This window comes from Ictalurus punctatus, chromosome 13 (genome assembly GCF_001660625.3).
Source record: "Ictalurus punctatus breed USDA103 chromosome 13, Coco_2.0, whole genome shotgun sequence".
Classification (NCBI taxonomy): domain Eukaryota; kingdom Metazoa; phylum Chordata; class Actinopteri; order Siluriformes; family Ictaluridae; genus Ictalurus; species Ictalurus punctatus.
Genome location: NC_030428.2, coordinates 18135084 through 18155580, shown reverse-complemented (window position 1 = coordinate 18155580; position 20497 = coordinate 18135084). Strand labels below are relative to the sequence as shown.

The 20497-nt window shown below is 38.3% G+C and overlaps 1 protein-coding gene across 11 annotated transcripts in view; it reads left to right on the top strand.

Moving 5' to 3' along the window:
• The window catches only part of arhgap12b (Rho GTPase activating protein 12b), a 50495-nt gene that overhangs the window by 16739 nt on the left and 13259 nt on the right, over window positions 1-20497 (top strand). For 9 of the 11 annotated variants that reach the window (XM_053684844.1, XM_053684845.1, XM_053684843.1 and 6 more), the window contains exon 3: window positions 18485-18748. The exons of 1 other annotated variant lie outside the window; for it this stretch is intronic. In XM_053684844.1, coding sequence (XP_053540819.1) covers window positions 18485-18748 — 264 coding nt within the window. Of the gene's footprint in view, window positions 1-15378; window positions 15661-18484; window positions 18749-20497 lie in introns of those variants that run through there. One more of the 11 variants, XM_053684853.1, reaches the window with a different exon arrangement.

Sequence of the window (20497 nt, the reverse complement as noted above, 5' to 3'; positions counted from 1 at the left end):
TTGATTCCTACCTCTTCCCTGTCTGAGCCGAGTTTGCATGTTCTCTTTGTGCTTTGGGGGTTTCCTGCACATACTCCAGTTTCCTCCCCCAGTCCAAAGAGATGTGCTGTAGGCTGATTGGCATTTACAGATTGTTCGTAGTGTGTGAACGGGTGTCTGTGTGTGTGCGCGATTGTGCTCTGCGATGGGTTGGCACCCCGATTTTGTGTCCCAAGTCTCCTGGGATAGGCTTCAGGCTTCCTGCGGCATCCTGTTTAGGATGAGCAGTACCGAAAGTGGATGGATAGATAGATGGATTAAAAGGAAAGGTTATATTCTTTAAGAGTAGTTTTTCACATTCAATGTTGTATTCATGTTTGTTTATATTAATATTTTGTGTTTGTCTCTCTCTCTCTCTCTCTCTCTCTCTCTCTCATATATATATATATATATATATATATATATATATATATATATATATATATATATATATATATATATAATTAAAGTTTTATTAAAAGCTCTATAGTTCTTGACATGTCACAAAAAATTAGTTGTGGTAGTAAGACTGGAGTTAACATTAAGTACATTTACAAGTATTTAATTTAATGAATGCTTTAATCCAAAGCATCAATTTACAGATGAGAAACAGACACTGTGCTTAATGAAAACGAACATTACTACTGGCTGTACTGTTCTAAACATAACATTTCCTGTCAACACCTCTGTGTGTGTGTGTGTGTATTTGTGTGACACCGGATAGGAAGTACAAGGCCACTGGACCATGTGTTCTTGTTTGTGATTGGATTATCTTGTCCATCTCTCTTCTTTTCTGCTTTTGGTTGCTTAATGAAATAACTGTCCAGGTTCAAACTGATGTCTCAGTGTTGCTTGTATACAGTGCATTCTCTCTTCTATCCATCTGTTTGACATCTATATATTGGAAGGATTACTAACAGATACTGTATGAACAAACAGAAATAAATAGGTTCCTGCATTGTCTTCAGACCCCATGGCTTATGGAATTCTGGAGGGTGCCGGAAGCAGCCAGTGGTGCACTATGTCTCGCAGCATTTCCCCTAAACCCCCTGCTGACTCCTGTGAGCAGTGTGACTTTGTGTCTGCATGTGCAAGACCCTATTCAGTAAAATGCAGGTTATGCAACTCTACAGTAAAAACTGTGAAATTGCCTTGATTTGTATGAAATGGAATGCATTTAATGCTATTACTTTTTTTTTTTTTTAAAACAGACTTTCAGTTGTGTTTAAATGTGATACTGCATTGATGTTCAGGCTAAAGAGGAATTCAGACGGTGGTATGCAGTTCTGCTTTTCTACTTGGTAAACAAGCACACACGTAAATAACACTAGTGCTTTCAACAATATCACTTTACCAGAGAAGCTCTGATTCTAGGAGCGCTTATTAATCCTCAGAAAGCAATCTGGGCCATTCTTCCCCTTTCCATTTCATCCAAGCCTGCAGGCCATCTGCTCCTGAGAAGCCCAGCTTGAGTGTCAATCACATGTTGTTGTTGGTGTGTGTGGTTTTTTTTTGTTTTGTTTTGTTTTGTTTTGTTTTTGCTTTGGGCTTCTTTTTTTTTTTTTTCTTTTCTTTTCTGTCAGAGTGGACATTCTCACTTCCAGATTAGTTGCCAGGGTCATGTACATGTGACATCAGAAGTACTTTTTAGAAAGGGCTCAAACAAATCTCTGAAAGTCTAGAGCAGTCATGAACTCTCAGAACAGTAGGAGGTTCTAGCTATTTGCAGAGTGTCAAACAAGGATGTATAGTAATAGCTGAAACTGTGTTTCTTTGTCTGTTCAAACATAATCGTGGCAAATGTGGGCTTTACTCTATAAGGAACAGTGCCATTGCATTGGATAAATATGACCCCGACCAAAAACCTGCTGGTTGAAGTATACTGATTAAATATTTTAATTTGAAGCATCTTACAACCTCGTTACTGGGAACATGGAAAGTTTTGCTACTTCTTGCGATGCTACATTGAATCTCAGACAACCTGTCCTTAAATTTTTATCTATTCAGAGCAGCTCCAGACAATTCTCCACCCTTATATGCTGCTGATCAGTCTTTGCAGAGATGGAGGTATGTTTGTGAACTGCCTTGTCCTCTGCACTCTGAATTGCTTTTCCTAGTATCGAAGTGTGTTCACAAAGAAGCTGAACCTGCCTTTAACTAATCCTACTTTCTGCTGTGTTCACAGTGGAAATATGATGTATACGTGTGCTGGCATTAATGGTGGTTCCATTGTGCAGGACGTGAAAATCGACATACTGCTTTTCAAACTTAATCACGCCCCACCCCCTCTAAAAGCTTCTTATTGGAGCTCTTTATGTCTGGTGTCTGGGCAGATCAAGTAGATTGAGACTTACACATCTACCTTGTTTAGCCTATGATTGTGTGTTGGACTGTGGGCCTGCTTGAAGACGCATATACATACTTCATGCCATTTTGTATCCTGGTCACTCTAGAACTACTTATTTTCTCAGATTCTGTTAGACAGAATATAGACAGTCAGTCACATGCAACCCATTAAGCTTTCTTCTCAGATCCAACTTGCACTACTTCCCTTTGTTGTCCTCCATGGTGTGGTGCTGTAGCTCTTCTTTTTCGAGTCTGACAGAAACAGTGTGATGTTTGTGCCAGCAGGCACTGGGTACCCCTAAAATGCCCCTTTTATTTAGGCACATAGGAGGTCTAAATGCTTCTCTGCCAGTCCAAACACTCAAAGAGCTGTTCTGCACTTTTCTTTTCCTTTAACGTCTCCACAATGATTGGTTTGTTTTTTGGAGCAGGCCGCCTCGTTACCCTGCCCCATGAGTTAGCGAGCTAATGAATGATAGAAAGGGAGATGCTAGAGTTTAGTCCCTTTCAAACAATTTGGGCAGTTGTTTGTTCTATGAAAGGCTCCTCACTGAACACCTGCCAAGTGTGTGTGTGTGTGTGTGTGTGTGTGTGTGTGTGTGTGTGTGTGTATGGATATGGATATGTGGATAGGTTTTGCAGTATTGTGTAATTGTGACAAAGCGTTTGATACTGGAGCACAAGATAATTCATCATTAATGAGGTTTCCCATAATATTTAGGTTAACAAATTGCCAGCAAAATATCTTTTGTTTTTTTTTTAATAATGTTTTAAAAATTGTTCTTCTCATGTGCTCTATAATTGGAGTGTAATGCAATGACTATCTATCTGTTTAGTGCTTTAAATATCCATATCTCTATCTGTATTTGGATTTAAAGTGCATGTGACCTGAATCCCAGTATTCTTGGAGTAGATTTAGATTTGTAATAGAGTTTCATCTTGTAAGAATCTAGTTTCATAGCACCACATGAAGTCTACACATGTGCACCAATATTTCACTTCCATTTTAAAGTTCAGATGGGCAGAGTTTAGAGGTAGGTGTAAATCGCTGTATACTTAGATAATGGTACAGTGTGTTTTTATCTTGCTGTGTAATTGCTGCTGATAATAAATGCAGTGTAATGTTGGGCAGTTGATTGGTGTTTGGGGAAGGATGTAAATACTGATGTTCAGTAAAAACACATGGTGTTCTACAAAATGTTCTGTATAAAGTATGCTACAGAGCATTTAATATGCCTTCATACCAGCAGGTCTGTCTAATTTGGCTCCCAGTTTATTGGTTATATCTTGTTCCTAAGTACTAGAGAGCAATTTTATTAAATATATTTTTAATTAAAGAATACACTTAATGTGTGTGGTGCTGCTTCACTTGGCCTCAGCTTTTTCTAATAATCATTATAGCTTGAAGTTCAGGCACAAGATGCAAATCCTGTCTTTGTTTTTCAGTACCTTTCTTCTGCGTTTGATTTTTCACCAGACTTTCACCTCTGGCCCAGACACCGCAGTAGGTCCTGCACCGTTTCCTGTCTGGATATGTTCCTTGTTCTGCGTATGTGACATCACTTCCTGTCTGACTGAATGTGCGGTCTGTCTTTTTTTTTTTGCATGTCTAAACTTCAGTTTCTCTCTCTCTCTCTCTCTCTCTGTGTGTGCGCGCTCATTGGAGTCAACAGTCTATGAAATAGAATGATGGCACTTCTCTCAGTGCAGGTTGAATGTTAACTGCACTTGTTATTTACATGATTGCACATTTAGTGTCAGATTTCACAGGTTCATTCCTCAAGATGAGTGAAGAAGGTACTCAGCTTTCTGGTGGTCTCTCAAACACTAGACCTAATAGTGAGTGTATCTTGAAGGACTCTTCTACTTGTATTTCAGATATATCTTGAATAAATTTTATGAGAACTTTGTAAAAATGGGAATGAGTTGCTCTTAAACATTTTTAATGCTGAATAGAATGGTGAAGTGGGCCAAAATGGGAAGTGGTGCTGTCTGAGCCTTATCAGGTTTCTGAGTGAGAAGAAAGGAACAAGAAGAAAGGAGCACATGCACACACACTCATTCCCTGATGTTCGCACACTCTCACGTTGCTGCAATCTCATCTTGTACTGATTGGAAATTTAAATCTGCTTGATGAAGGTAGTAATTATACACACTATGGAGGTTGCAATTAACCTGAATTTTGCTCATGTAATTGGGTGAGTGGTTTTGAATATGTGTGGTTTTGTATATCTCTATAGCTAGCATGTACAGATATCGTCACATGTGGATATTGTATTAAGCTGGAACTACCAAACCATGGCAGCCCTCAACAAATTAGTGATAGGAACTCCCATTAGGATCCAGCATAGAGTGATTTGGGTAAACTGAGGTGAAATTGTTCATCAGTAAACATTAAGAGAGATGTGGTGTTTTTTTGTTTTTTTTGGGGTTTTTTTAATGATTATTATTTAAATTACATTCAGAATAGCAAAATAACAAAAACTTTTAGTATAAATATTTGTTAAATATGTTAACCTTTTAAGGCAGGTGAATTTTTTTCATTTCCTTAAGTTATATTAAATCAAATAAATCTCCCGCCCAATGATCAGTTATCCAAACAGTTGTTTTGATGTAGCTGTAACAGGGCTGAGAATCTCATGCTATGGCTAAGGTACAAAACCTTGGATCTCAGCACTGGTAAATGCTTACCTTGAAGTAAGCATGTTATGTCTTTTTAGAACAGGCCATAAGTCAAAAACTGCATGTATTTTTGATCTTTGATGCCAAGTGATATTTTTTATATTTTAATGTTATATTACTACCTAATGCTATTTAGGTAGTATATATATATATATATATATATATATATATATATATATATATATATATATATATATATATATATATATATATATATATATATATATATATGCTATTTTTCACACTGAATTGGAGTTTAACAAACATATTCTGATGTTAAGAAACTAAACTATAAACCTTTTGTATCAGACATCTTTTTCTGAAGAGAGAGAGGGAGGGAGACTGTGTGTGTGTGTAATTTATATGACCTAAATATCACCAGCTGCTGTACTGTTTGGGTTATAAGATCATGAATTCTAGCACTGATTTTGTGAAATAAGAGCAACTTTTTAACAGATATTTATTGATGTGCTATTCAGATAGCACACATGGTGGTGAAATGTAAATGTGTTCCATGTTTTTCTGATCAAAGCCACTAAAATAATAGTGTTTTTTTTTTTGGTTTCAAATTGTAGTCTAGCACAAAACTCTGAGTTATGCAAATTACATGCAGTCATACCCATAATCTCCATAATCCAATCCTATGTCGGACACGCTGTATTCCATCATCTGTTTGGCACTGGGGGATGTTTAGCTTCCCAGAACACAACAGGCAAACGAGAAACTATTATTTAACTCGTTCATTTCCTTGAGTTGCATGATCCTCATAAGTATTCTCCACACTCATTCACTCTGCAGGTGATCAAATGCCACCCTCCTGCTCTGGAGCGTGTGAACTGCAATTCATGTGACCCTTGGTACTGTGACCTTTGACCTCAGTTTGGTGCTGACAGACCCCCAGTGCTCTGAGATACCAGTCCTTCCTTTTCTCCCTCCAATCCTCTTTGTCCGACTCTCTTTCTGTGGCCTGCCCTTTTCTTAAACGTTGAAGGACAGTGTTCTAATGAGGGAGTCTATTTAAAGTGAACTCTGATGACACTAAAAATAGCTGTTAAGATGCTTCCTCTAAGCTCATAACTACATCCGTGTGCTCCTGGTGACTTTGGGTTGGAAAGCAGCTCTTTTTCTCTCCTCTTTCATCTTGGTGGGATACGAGGATCAGCATTTGCCCGACCCGAACAGGGGACATGTTCTCTTATCTGCAAAGCCCTCATTACCTGGTACGTTATGAGGATTTAAAGATAGTAACAATGTACTGAATTACGAACAAGTGCTCCAGAATTTGACCTGTTTGTTCTTGTCATGTTCTCATTACATGGTATGTGTAAACTCTTATCTTCTTTGTGAAAATGATGTTGTTTATATTGAAATATTTGTGATTCTGATAGTTTGTTGATTGTTGCTGTTTCTTCTTTTTTTTTCCTGTCCTAAGTTAGCGGCTGTGCCACGCTGACAGCACATTGTTCGTGCAGTTAGAGTGGCATTTAATAGTAGAAGAAATGTTGTCTGAAATATAAAGGATAACGGTGAGAATGGACACCGCTGGAACCATTTTCCAGCGATGTTCATTGTCATATTAACGAGGAATCTAGCAGAGAGGTATTGGAGATAGTTCCAGAATGAACGTGATGACGAGCACAGTGGCTTTGACTGCAGTATTAGCAAGAAAGTTGAACCTGATCTGTTTGAGCACAGTGTACAGATGAGGAGGTGTGAGATCTGGAAAAAAGGACTAAAGTGTTGCTGCATCACTCTCTTAAAATAAAGATTATGTTGGATCTAATTCACAATGACTTTACTAGCAGCAGGTAGTCAAGTGGCATTCTGGGTAATGTAAGTGATTAATAGACCAACATATCATTCAAAGAAATATACTCCGTTTCATTTAAAAAATAAATCTTGGATCTCACTGAAGATCACGTTAATTAAAAATGTCTTTCACAGTGGATTTTTTCTTTAAAGAACTGTGTGCCGTGTTGAAAGTGTGTGAAAGGGGTAATGTCAAATGCTCTCTGGGGGGGGGGGGGAAGACAAGCAGTAAAGGCCTCACTGACTGAAAGACAAGTGTATGTTACGTCAGTGTGGTTACTGGCATCACATTTGCTAATGAGACCATGACTCAAGTCCTCAAATCAGATGCATGAAAATGTCCAGCCTCTATGTTTCTAAGCTGCTGAAAGGGGCTCTGTGCTCCATTTCTGAGACCGTCACTGTTTGTGCTGTCAGGCAAGCATGAGCATTGTTTCCTACTCAAACACCTCTCATGTATTTGATTATGAGGAAGCATGCAAATATCAGCATTTTATCTACCGACTGATACCTGATCAACACTGATCTCCTTACAATAACTGAGCAAGTTCTCTACAAGTTACATGAAACTTCATTTGTGTCCAGTGTGAAGATTTGTGTTTGTAGGCAACTCAACATTCATTCACATCATAAACACTGCGATGGGGTAGATGTAAAATGTAAAAATTTATTCAGAACTGATTCAACATTTCAGAACAGTATCAGCTCAGATGCCAATGCTCAGATGTTGAATTGACACATTGCTTGTTTTGGCCTAATTAAGTGTAATTTATTTTAGGAGAATAACTGACACTTATACTGAGTCATAATAGTTCCACAGTAGAAAGCCAGGAAAAGGCAATACTCTGGGGGGGGGGGGGGGGGGGATCAAATAGTAAATTGTCTAATTCTTTAATTATCTGTATTAATCAGATGAGGTACTGATTGTGCTACAATGTAAAAGCCAAAAGTGTTCAAATCATAAAATCCCTCCAACACAAAGGAAACCTGGGGGAAATGCTACACTGGATGTCCTGTGTAGCAGTTCTTTGAAAATACAACTGAGAATGAAGTATAGTGCAAATGTTGTTCATTAAAGCTGTTTTTTTTTTTTTTTTTTTGAAGACTTTTGGTAAGAAAAATTAAATGTTAGTGTTTTGTACAGTTGTTCATTCCTTTTTGTTGTTTATTTGAACATTATTGTACTTGTCCTGTTTTAATTTGAAATGCACCTGCATAGTAAAATATCAGTTTAACTCTCCTTTATATATTTTTAACCACTATTCCATGATGGTTTTGCTCAGTTCTTATTGCTCTTCAAAGAAGCATTTGATGATGGTCTCTACTGACAATGCATGTTAGCACACCATGTGATCTGCAACTCTTTCTCATAACCCCGCTTGTCTCTTGATGCTCCTCCCTCTGTCACTCACTCTTTCTCTTGCTATTGTCTGTTATTGTGAGGTTCAGGGGATGGGCCTGGCTGAATAGCTGTTGTTTAGTCTGTACCAAAGAGCCGTTGTCTCCTTTTAGGGTCCTTAGGAGACAAGCACCAAACCGTTCTGCTAAACTCTGGCAGTTTTTGTCTCATTGAGATCATAAGCCAAATCTTATAACCTTTCTTAGTTGTTATCAGCCTCCAAAGACACAGCATTTTTTTTTTTTTTTATCATTGCTTGCTTCTAGTTTAAGTGGGTGAGAAAGAATGAGTGAAAATTGTAATCAGCGAGCGACTTGAATGTTGCGTGAGCACACAAGACTTATAGCTTGTTGCTTATTTCTGTAGGACAAATTGACGTGAGTCATATGCAGTAATGTGCTCGCTGTGGCATTTACAGCTGTATAAAGCATTGTAATACTACAGTGTATTGTCATTTCCTCTGCTTGTGCATGCTTGAGTATATGTGTAGTTCAAAACTAACTGCATTGTGGTACAAATCATATGTAATACTGTTCCCTGCAAAAACAGTCATTTCTAACATCAGAGGAACAGAGTTTATTGTTTTAAAGTTGGGGGAAGCACAGTGTGCACACATGCATGCTAGGACTGAGGAAAATTAAGAACGATCTGTAGAGCTCATCAAAGCAGATTAGCCTTTTAAGAATTAAAAAAAAAAAACCTGAATATTATGAAAGATTTAAATTGGGGAATATTTATGTATATATAAATATTTTATAAAAATAAAAGGTTTATCAAAAAAGTTTTCATTAAATATAGTCATTAGTCAATATAGTCATTCAATGGCCAAGACCAATTAAAATAGCTATGATGTGCAGCAAAATGTTGTTGAGCTTAACAAAATTGAAAATGTCCATTTCCACCATCAGGGCAATAATTAAGTTACAGTCAGCTGGAAATGTTATGAATCAACCTGGAATTGGTCATGAGTCTATATTGTCTCAGCGCACTGTGAAGAGGATGGTTTGAGTGGCCAAAAAATCTCCATGGATCACAGCTGGAGAATTGCAGAAGTTAGTTGCGTCTTGAGGTCAGAAAGTCTCCAAAACTACAATCTGAAGTCACCTACATCACCACAAGGTGTTTGGAAGGGTTTCAAGAAAAAAGCATTTACTCACATTCAAAAAAAAAACTCAAGTGTCTTCAGTTTGCCCGACACTGCTGGAACTTAAAATGGGATGGGGTTCTATGGTCAGATGAAACCAAAGTAGAGCTTTTTGGCAGTAAATACCAGGGGTGGTTTTGGCGCACAGAGAGGTAACCATATGGAAAAGTATGGTGGTGGATCTTTAATGTTTTGGGGCTGTTTTTCTGCCAGAGCACCTGGACATTTTGTTAGGATACATGGCATCATGGACTCCATCAAATATCAAACGAAAACCTGACTGCTTCTGCCAGAAAGCTTACAATGGGCCGTGGTTGGATCTTCCAGCAGGACAATGATCCAAAACATAAATCAAAATCAACACAAAAGTGGTTTACTGACGACAAAATCAAGGTCCTGCCATGGCCATCCCAGTCCCCTGACTTGAAACCCATAGAGAACCTGTGGGGTGATCTGAAGAGGAGAGTCCACCAGCATGGACCTGGAAATTTGAAGGATCAGGAGAGATTCTGTATGGAGGAAAGGTTTCAGATCCCTTGCCATGTATTATCCAACCTCATCAGGCATTGTAGGAGAAGACTTGGAGCTGTTATCTTGGCAAAGGGAGTTAGAATAAAGTATTGGCACCCTTTTAGTCAATAGTTGTTGCACACCTATATTTAACTTTTTTTTTTTTTTTTTTTTTTGGATAAAGTTGCATTTTGTTTGGAAATGTTTGATATCCAGGAGAGCAGAGTATTTTTGTGAATTTTTCTAACAAAAGATCAAAAGATTAAACAATAAAGACAATTTTTCACAGCCGTCTTTGCTCATATTTACTAAGGGTACCAATATTTGGAGGGCTGTGTGTGTGAGAGAGAGAGATTTCTGAGTTTCCTGAAGCAGCATGGTTGAGCAGCATGACTCTGCCACCTATTGCATAAATCCTGCGTCAACAAGCGTGCCCCTTCTGACATCACTACCACCTTAGCCAAACAGAGACATGTACTGACCTACTAATTAGCTACAACCAATGGCACAGCAGGAATTAATAAGGGATTTATTCATTGGCCTGGGGGATTAGGTCATCCAGAGCCGTCTGAGCATACTTCCATCTGGTCGGAGGAACACATGGAGGCCTGACGAGTTGCTTTGGTCAAGTACAGCATATGGACAGTTGGGTTTTTACATTTTTCTGGAGACCTGACGACCTTGAATTATTCATTTGCGTTTGTAGGTACTAAAGGAGCGGATGGTTACAGTTTAAACAGCTTCAGGAAAACCCAAATTTATTGTGTGTTTATGCTTTATCTGATGTAAATGCTTTTAGTTTTCCAGCTTGTCTGCCTGTGTGGCCTTTCTAGCTTCCGCTCTGTGTATTTAGTTGTGATTCAGTCAGTTCTGTGCTGGGCTGTCACTAATAGCTCATAAAAGTCTGCCAGACTCTGCCTGAGGACAGGATAGGGCAAGTTGAAAGGCCATGGTACAGGTCAGTGAGGTCAGGATTTGGGTGTTAGTCCCAGCTGCTGCTAAAAGCTGTTCCCAGCTGCTCTCAAACTTTAATCAGCATTCATAAGCAAAATGTACAAAAATCACCCACAAACTCTACTGTTTTGTATATAAAATAAAGTCTGACACAGTCTTGGGTATGTAAGTCAGAAGAATTCTACTCTGACTTCTTACAGCTTTAGTTGTAACGATCTGTGAAGTTTTGATGCATATGTGTCATCCTGCTAAATACTAATCTCAGAAAATGTTATATACAGAAGACCTCTGCTTGATTATACAAGGTAACATTGTCTTTGCAGTCCTTAGAACTAACCATGCCAGTGGTACTTGATTGATTAATGTCAGTAAATTACATACACACTCTGGCCTAGTTTAATGAAAACACATTCTTGCTAAGCATAGTTTGAAAGAGAATGTGGGACATGGGCACATGGTGAGGGAGGTTAAATGAAAGAAAACATTGTTTGGACTGTCCAGTCTTTCATTGATGAATAATTAATGGAGAGAAAAGTAGAGCCAGTAAGAGAGGAATTTATAGCCGTGCTGGGACAAACCTCATGCCATAGTGGATTTGGCATAAGAGTTAAAGCTAGCAGATACAAACCCAAACATACACACAGACACGTAATGTAAAACTGAGCTCGTGCCTCAGTAAATGCACAGTTGCTTTCTCCTTTTTACCTGCCATTTAGCTGTGGGGATACTCAAGGGCCTGGGAAACAGCCAGAGAGTCCACAAGTTAAAAATAATTTTAATTAACAACAAAAAACTGATATCAATCATCAAACTATGATAAGAGTTGTTATAGTTGTTTATTAGGATATTATAGTTATAAGCATCATTGAGTGGTCATTTAAGTGAACCTTCAATGATGCAAGTAAGCAAGTAAGTATAATATGGTCAACTTCAGTGTAACAGTAATTTTAATAAAATTTATTTAATATAATACAAGACATTTATGTTTTGGATGTGGGGTTTGTGTGTGCGCATGTGCACAGTTTAGGAATGAATAAAAAACTTTAACTGCAGGAAATAAATTTGTTTTGCCCTATGTGATGACTAATAGTTATAGGATTATGCTAAAAAAAATAAATAAATGCTGCAATCATGAAAAATAAAAATAGGCCAAAGATAATTTGGATTATAGTGTATCAGTGGACCCATGGACATGTTATGTTATTACTGATATTTTCATGCCTCACATCTACCAGAGTAGAAATTAAGTATGGAGTTCAGTGTTTGTGTGTGCATGTTTGGTTTGGGATGCATAGTTTAGACCTGAAAGGTTAATTATGTGTCAATCAGCCAAAGTGAATGTGGTTAAACTCACCGAAGTGTGAAATAGAGCTCTGTAAGCTGTACTGACTGCTACTAAATCACAATTGTCCAAGCACCACATAAGTTTTAAAACGTCTTTACAGGTCAGCTTTATGCTTGTTTTATACTCATGCTCCTACAGATGTCATAATGCGCAGTACAGATTGAAACTGTAGCATTTAAGATTTCGAGAATACACACATGGATACAGACATGCCTAGAAGTCAGAGTGGGATCACATGTGCTGATGGGAACGGATACACGTGCTTTGGGCAGATCTTGGAAGGCTGCAAGTATATTTTGTCTGTGTGTCCGTGTGCGAGATGCCACAGATGTGCTGATCAGGTTCTGAGTAGATGCGTCTTGCCTGCAGGCATTTGTGTGGGAATGTAGGTTAAGCAGGTCATCTATTTTTAACTAATTGTATGACCATCTCTCGCTCTCTCGTCTCTCGCTCTCTCATATGGGAAGACAAGGAATATCCTTGTTTGTGCAGTTTTGCACTACATTTTAATACATGTTAATATATATGCAGACCCCTAGTGGTCATTTAGTGTCACTGCACTCTGAATATGCTCTAATGATGTTGCTGATAGAGGTGTGTTTAATATCATTAGGAATCTCTAAACATTTTTTTTAAAAATTCTAAAGAAAAACAGAAGGAAACTGTATTGTCTGGGGTGAATTTATTATTTTCAATTATGGTCTGTTGGTAGACATGGTTACAGAGCTGGAGTTCCATCAATATGATTTCATGATGATGAGGTAGATGTGTGCTGTGAAGCTTGTGTGTGTTGTCCAGAATGCATGTTTCTCAATAGTTTTACTTCACTGATTCATTTGTTATGGCACCCTGGGGGAAGCCTAATGCTCTCATTGTGGCTGCATTGTTGTGGCTCGGTGGTTGGGAACCTCTGTTCTAAGGTTCAAGGTGACTCGGCTGAAGGGTTAGCATAAGTTTTATGCTTTTGAGGTCTTTGAACCTGACCATACACAGGATGTGATTGAATCAGATGGATGAATGGATAATGGCCCAATACTTTTGTTTAGTATGAGCACTAGAGTGACTTAACCAATTACTGCTATGATCAATTACAGTGGCAAGAAAGTATCTGAACCCTTTGAAATTAATTGCATTAGTTAATCATTACATGACTAAGTATAGACGAACACAATGTGTTTAAGCTAACAACACACAGACAATTAAAATCTTTCATGACTTTATTGAACACATCCCGTTAAACATTCACAGTGCAGTGGAAAAAGTAAGTGAACACTTGGATTTAATAGCTGGTCGATCCTCCTTTGGCAGTTATAACCTCCACCAAGTGTTCCCGCTAGCTGTGGATTAGACCTGCACAATGTTCAGAAGGAATTTTGGACCACTCTTCCTTACGGAACTGCTTCAGCTCAGCCTCTGAATGTTCTTAGGATGTCTGGTATAAACAGCTCTCTTGAGGTCATTCAACAGCATCTGTATGGGGTTAAGGTCTGGGCTCTGACTGGGCCACTCCAAAAGGCGGATTTTCTTTTTTTGAAGCCAGTCTATAGTGGATTTACTTCAGTGTTTTGGATAATTGTCTTGCTGCGTCAACCAACTTCTACGGAGTGTCAGCTGGTGCACAGTTATCAAAATATTATACTGTAGGATATCTTGATAAACTTGGGAATTAATTGTTTATTTAATGATTGCAATTGTTCCAGGCCTTGAAGCAGCAAAGCAGCCCCAAATCATGATGCACACTCCACTGTACTTATCCATTGGGATGATGTTTTCATGTTGGTATGCGGTGCCCTTTTTATACCATACATATGCTGTGTTCTTCCCAAACAAGTAAACCACAAAACATAACGTTGTGGAGTGTTAAGGTGGCCGGCCTTTGGCAAACTTCAGGCACTTTAAGCCGTCACTCTAGGGTTCTTTTTTACCTCACTGAGAATTCTGCAGTGTGCCCTTTGAGTCATCTTGGCTGGAAGGCCACTTCTAGTGAGAGTAGACAGAGTACTAAATCGTTTCCATTTATAGACAATTTGTCTAACTGTGGACAGTTGAATATAAGCTCTTTTGAGATAACTCTAACCCTTTCCAGCTTTAGACAGCTCAACAATTCTTGATCGTAGGTCTTCTGAGATCTCACTTTTTTTGTGCGGCATGGTTTACACCTGCAGATGCTTCTTGTGAATAGCAAACTCAATGTTTTTATTTGCTTTTTATAAGTCATAGTAGCTCTAAACCCACCTCCAATGCAGACCAAATAATTGGATCCCAGGTTTGCCAACTTCCAGCTCTAATTTGCTTTTAGCCTAGGGTTTCACATACCTTTTCCAACCAATACTGTGAATATTTGAATGATTCACTATTCATTGTTTACAAGAACAATAAATTAATTTCTGTGTTATTAGTTAAACAGATTGTGTTTGTTGATTACTGTAACTTCGAAGATCGAACCAGATTTTAAGACAAATTTATACATAAATGCAGGTAATTCCATAGGTACCAGACACACATTTCTTGCCACTGTACATCCATTAATATCACATTATTTTCCAAAGTGAATGTGTATATTTGTGCATGTGTAAAAGTGAGCTAAGGCAGAGTAGCATGTGAGAAGTGTTTGTTTTTGTGTGATGGCCACAGAAGACCTCATTAGTACCAGCTAATCCAAAACTTCTTTGAGTCACCACAGTGTTCACATTTAAATGCCAAAATAAATTAATCACACTCGTGTGTGTACATACATACACACAAACACGACTCTCACTGTTTAGAGGTTTCATGTTTTGCACGTTTTTGCAGCTTTATAATGAGAATGTGTGTGAGAGACAGTTTTTAAATGGTCATATTCCAATACAGGGCTGTATTGTACTGTATTCTATTAACTTGTGTGGGATTTTATTGGTTCCAGAACTTTGAGGCAAATTATGCTTTCTAAAAGTACAGCTAATCATATGTTTTATAGGGAAAGCAGAATGCCTTACCCAATATATCAAATACTGTTTTTTAATCATTTAATCATGTGTCCCTGTGTGTGCATGCTTCTGTGCATTATTTATTAATTTATTTAACAATCCCAGTCACTGTGGTTCAACATGCTCTGTGGTTCAGACAGGGCCATGTAGCACTCTCACTTCCACTTCCTGTTTGTGTGTCTGTGTGTGTGTGTGTCTGTGTGTGTGTGTGAGAGAGAGAGAGAGAGAGTGAGAATGAGAGAGAGTTGGAACAGGGTGTAACACACAGAGAAGCTCTCACTAGTGGAGTGTTGCAGTAGGATTAAGTAGATTAATGTAGAGTTATGTGTGGCTGGAAAAACGACAAGCAGCCAGAGAGAAGAATAACAGAGCAGAGGGCAGCCAGAGTTCAGCATTCATTCATCATCTCACTATGCTCAATTTTAACAATTTTCTCCAAGAGGAGGAGGAGGCAGATGATCTATTTGTCTGCGGTACAGGCCAAATGGTAAGAGAAATGGCTGGGGTTTTTTTTTATTTTTATTTTTTTTTTATATATATAAATGAGAATTTACATATGTGTGACAAATTAAAGAGCAAAAAACAAAAACTAAATAAATTGTCTCAATGTGTCAGACCATGCTTCAGTGTGCCCCTGTCTCTAGAACTATACTACAGGGATGAAAACAATTTTTCCAAAAGGTGTTGATGGTAGTATAGTGTCAGCTTAGATGTTGCTCCAGAATCTCCCATATGTGTTCAGATGGGTCAAGATCCAGTGACTGTGAAGGCCAGAGCGTTTGATTTTACTTTTTCATTTATTTTTTTATACTTGTTACACTGTTTCCTTAAACTGTCATCCTGGAAGAGACCACTCAGGATAGAAATGTTTCATCACAGCATAACAGTGATAATTTTGTGTTGACTTGCTTTCCTTTTTATGGGAACCAGTGGACGCACCATGCCAGTAAAATGCCTCCCACAACAAAACTGAGCCCCCAGTTTAAATGTTATGTTATAAAATTGAAGTGAACCATAGAGTGCTCCAAAAAATAGACAGAAGTGCCTGTTCAAAATGTAATGTTCCTACTAAGAACTTTGTTCTTTGCTGTTTAGTGTTTAAGCACCTTTTACTCGTACTGAAACTAACCAATGTAAATTTTAACTTTTATAGTACCGAAACTTTCTAGAATATTTATTACACCAATTCTAAAAGAAATTCAATGAAACTAATATTGCAGGCCTGTCCTGGATTATAAATGAGAATATCTTGTTGCTTGCTTTGTTTTTGCTGATCCTCCTGCTTTCTCTTTGAGTGTGAATTAGCCGTTCCTGTCTAAAAACTGGGTTTGTCATGAAGTAATAGATCTAGATCTCAAATAGAAACCCGCAGTGGCTTGTGTTGGTAGTTTCTTGGTCTAAAAAAGCTGACTCAACTCATCTGGCAATTTTCATGTCATTTGTGGGTGGAGGTCAGCTCAGTTATAAGTGGGCCTAAGGTGAACCTCCTGCAATAGAGATTTATTGACATTTGGTATTTTTCTCTATGTTCAGGACTATGTTTCTGATGGAAGGAATTAAATGTCAAGCAAAATGAGTGTGTTATCATTAGGGGGTTATTTAAGTACATCAGGAGGAACATCCCCCTTGCCAGAAATCATTTTTAAATTTAACCAGCTTGTTCAGCCTGAAATGTGTTCGGGTTTGTGATCATGTGTCATATCTACACAGCCTTATGTATACCATGTTACTGTCCTGTATTGATTGTTTTTACATTGACATTTTTTCCCTCATTATCCATTCTGGCACACACACATTGAGTTGAGCTCAGAGTCATTGAGTTGAGCTCAGAGTCAAGAAAATCAAAGCTTGGGTTCACTGTTTCAGCTATATGATCTTTGCTGAAACATGAAAACATCCTGAAACTTTTGTTCTGTATTATGTGGTTGTTGTACATTATTAGTGGCAGTGGCTTTGTGATTCAGTTTAAAGCCCATAAACAGAATTATAGGGGTGGCAAAGTGGTGTAGCTGGTCTTGTTTCTGCCTCACAGCTCCAGGGTCCCCTTGTTCAATCCTGCATTGGTGTCACATCTAGAGTGATTTCCTGGCTCATGCTCAGTGTTCGTGGAACGTTATTGTGCAAGATGATAATGCTGATGGTGATGGAAAATAATGCCTACTTCTGGTATTCCCCCTCATGTAAATTTGTGTTTAATATTGTAAGACAAGTGTGTTTGAATGCTGTACTTTTTTCTTTAAAATGAAAAAAGCACTTCTCTGCCATTTGGGCTACTGATTTACCATAATGAATTTCTCTTTCATAAAGAAAAAAAAGGGGGGGGGGGTGTTATTTCCTTGTTTTTTGTTATTCCAGCTGTCAGTGTCTGTCTGTTTGTTTGTTTGTTTGTTTGTTTGTTTGTTTGTTTGTTTGGTTTTAAAAAAAAAGAAAAAAAAGAACTGGTATTCTCAGCTCTGTCATGCTGTTCCTGTTTTCCTGATAGGCTTAGTTTCACTTTATCCAGGAAACACCATTTGTGCAAAGCAGTGAGCAGTGTACAGTGGGAAAATATGAATCAATTCATTGTTCAGGCCAAAGAATGAGTTTCTCACTAACCCTGATAAAGGTCTACACAGGTATCATCTAATCATCAATGTGGAACACAACTCTCACAGGATAGTTGCAGATGAACATCTTGTGTAAATATTTGTCTGCTTGGTGTTTCCACATGAGCACCTCCTCTCATATCCAGCAATTTCTTACAGTTCTAATCAATCTATATAGCAGAGATGGGTTGTTTTTTTTTCTTTCTGTTTATTAGATTTTTTTATGGTGCATTAGAAACCATTAAGTAAGCAGCTACTAAATCTGTATGTTCAGATTTAATATTTTTTTACTCCTTCTTGTCCTACTTTCGGTAAATTAAGTCTGTTCTCCTTTAGTCCAGAGCCTAGGACAATGTACCCTGTTGACATTCCTGAAACAGTAGAATTAGCCAAAATTCCTTGTCTTGATCAGAGCCAGACTTCTGGATCCCTCTTAACAGTTTACTCACTGCTTGGCAGAACCGCTCAAACCTCTTTGAACCACTTTTATTCAGCGTTTAAGTTCAGGGGTTATTTGGCTCTGCAGGTGCGCATGTGTAAAGCCTTTCTGTTTCACATGTGTAGCATCAGTTAGCATTTTGTTGCCCTGACTGTAAAGAATGTATGTGAGCATCCTCAGTCAGTATTCAGATAAAAGATAACACATACAGCCAGTCCTTTTTGGGATTTACAGACAAGCCTCTAAAATCACCTGGTCGTGAACTATTGTCTCTCTGCGTCCTTCAGACAGTGTCTCCTATTGGCCATGGTCGTCCAGAGTCCCCTGTCTACACCAACTTGCGGGAGCTGAAGGTCTCTCAGTCATCCTTACCTCCTGTTCCTTCGACCTCTCCTTTGCATGTACTGGGGGACTGGGAGACGCATAAGGACGTGAACGGAAGACATTTCTATTACAACAAGACCACCCTGGAGAGGACGTGGAAACCACCACGCTCTCGGGACACCACCGGGGGCAACAGAGGAGACCCCGCCAACACCACTGACATGGAGGTAATGCACTACTGGTGCAGATTATTGTGTAGAGCACAGTAATACTGTACCTGGTGATAAGATATTATGGTTTATTCTGTGTGCCAAATTCACACAGTATCCAGCTGAGTGTGTGCAAACAGAAGGAGGAAAGGCAGAATGACCGGTCTCTACCCAGTATGCACCTTGGTGATGGCAAAATTAGTCCTGCTCCAGCCCAAAATCCTGCTGGTTGGTTTTCACCCAAAACAAGAACGTTGAAAGAGTTTTATATATGACAGTAATGCTGGAGTTTTTAATATTATTTTTTATAACATTAAGGTTGTTTTTTTTTTTTTTTCGAAAGCACACAAGCCATATTCAGACAGAATAAGCTTTGCATGGAGATCTGGAGTAAATCATTTGCTGCTCATTGGGTTTTATTTCTATCTAGACTGGCCATATCTGTGGTTTTGTCCCTCCTTCTGTGAGAAATTCCAGACCAAAAAAAACATTGTTTTTGGACCAACTGTGTGGTAGTCTGATCATGTTTGCATATAGACTGATAGACACCTCTGTGATTTTGCAATCTGATGCTTCCTCTTGCGTTTTTGATTGTTGCTACTTTCTGTTTAGTTGCCTGACTCATGAAATTAGTAGAGCGTGAAAGAACATTTATAAATGCAACACGTATGAAGCTAATTTATTTTCACATGTGCCGCAATACCAGTGCAGCCTTTTAGTTTTCTAGAAATGAGAAGAGCTCCTTAATTATCTAACATTAGGTACCACTAAACAGAAATTTAATTGTGAGTAATCCAGTAATGGTCTCTTTATCCAAATTTCTAATATGTAAAACAATATTTACCCACATCTGGGCCCATAGGAAAAACAACCACAGTGAAACTCTTGTCCCTTCAAATATGGCTGTAAACGTTTTATCATGGAGGAGACATACTAAAATATTTACAAACGGCACCCATAGACATGAGTCCTGTCCAAAAATGACTCAATGGTCAGATTAAGAAATAACTATTTTAACTGATAATTGCATCAAAATGAATAAAGCTGCATTGCTAATACTAACAGAACTTTAATTAAAACGTGTCTCTCATCTTGTTTGTAATTGTTTCTATGATGATGTGCTTTGCTTTTGGATGGTTAAAATGTTTTCTTTGTTTACTATACCGTACATCAGAAAACGTCCACATCTGGTTTACTGGTCCAAATGTTCAACTTATGAAAATTACAGACATGACTCATTTCACAGACAAACCGTCTATGTTCAGTGAACGATTTCTTATAAGCATCATGCAGACATGATGCATGGAATGGCGTCATTGTTACGTCAGTCATACAATGACGATACTGTGTAAAACTGCATCTGTGTTGTGGGCAATGTCGTATCGCCCACCCTTACTGTCCACTCACACTAGATCAGTTCAGTTCATTTGAATGTGTGAGACGTTTTTGTGTGTGTGTGTGTATCTGAGTATGTGTTTTAACTAGGGCAGATGAAGTAGGTCTCTATTCTATATATAAACCTCAAAAACACCCCTGTTGTGATATTTAAGACTCACCCGGTTGTAACTGACCTAGCTTCACACAGGACTTTGTGGTACATCTGTTAGTGTTATGTAAGATTTTTCTGTGGTCACAGAGTGGATTAACATTAACGTCCTGCCAGTTTTCGAGAGTACACAATGTTTCGATGTAGAGATTACAGTTACAGTATACGATGAAATGATATCAGTATTGCAATATATTAGCATGATGCTCAGAAATGTCTAG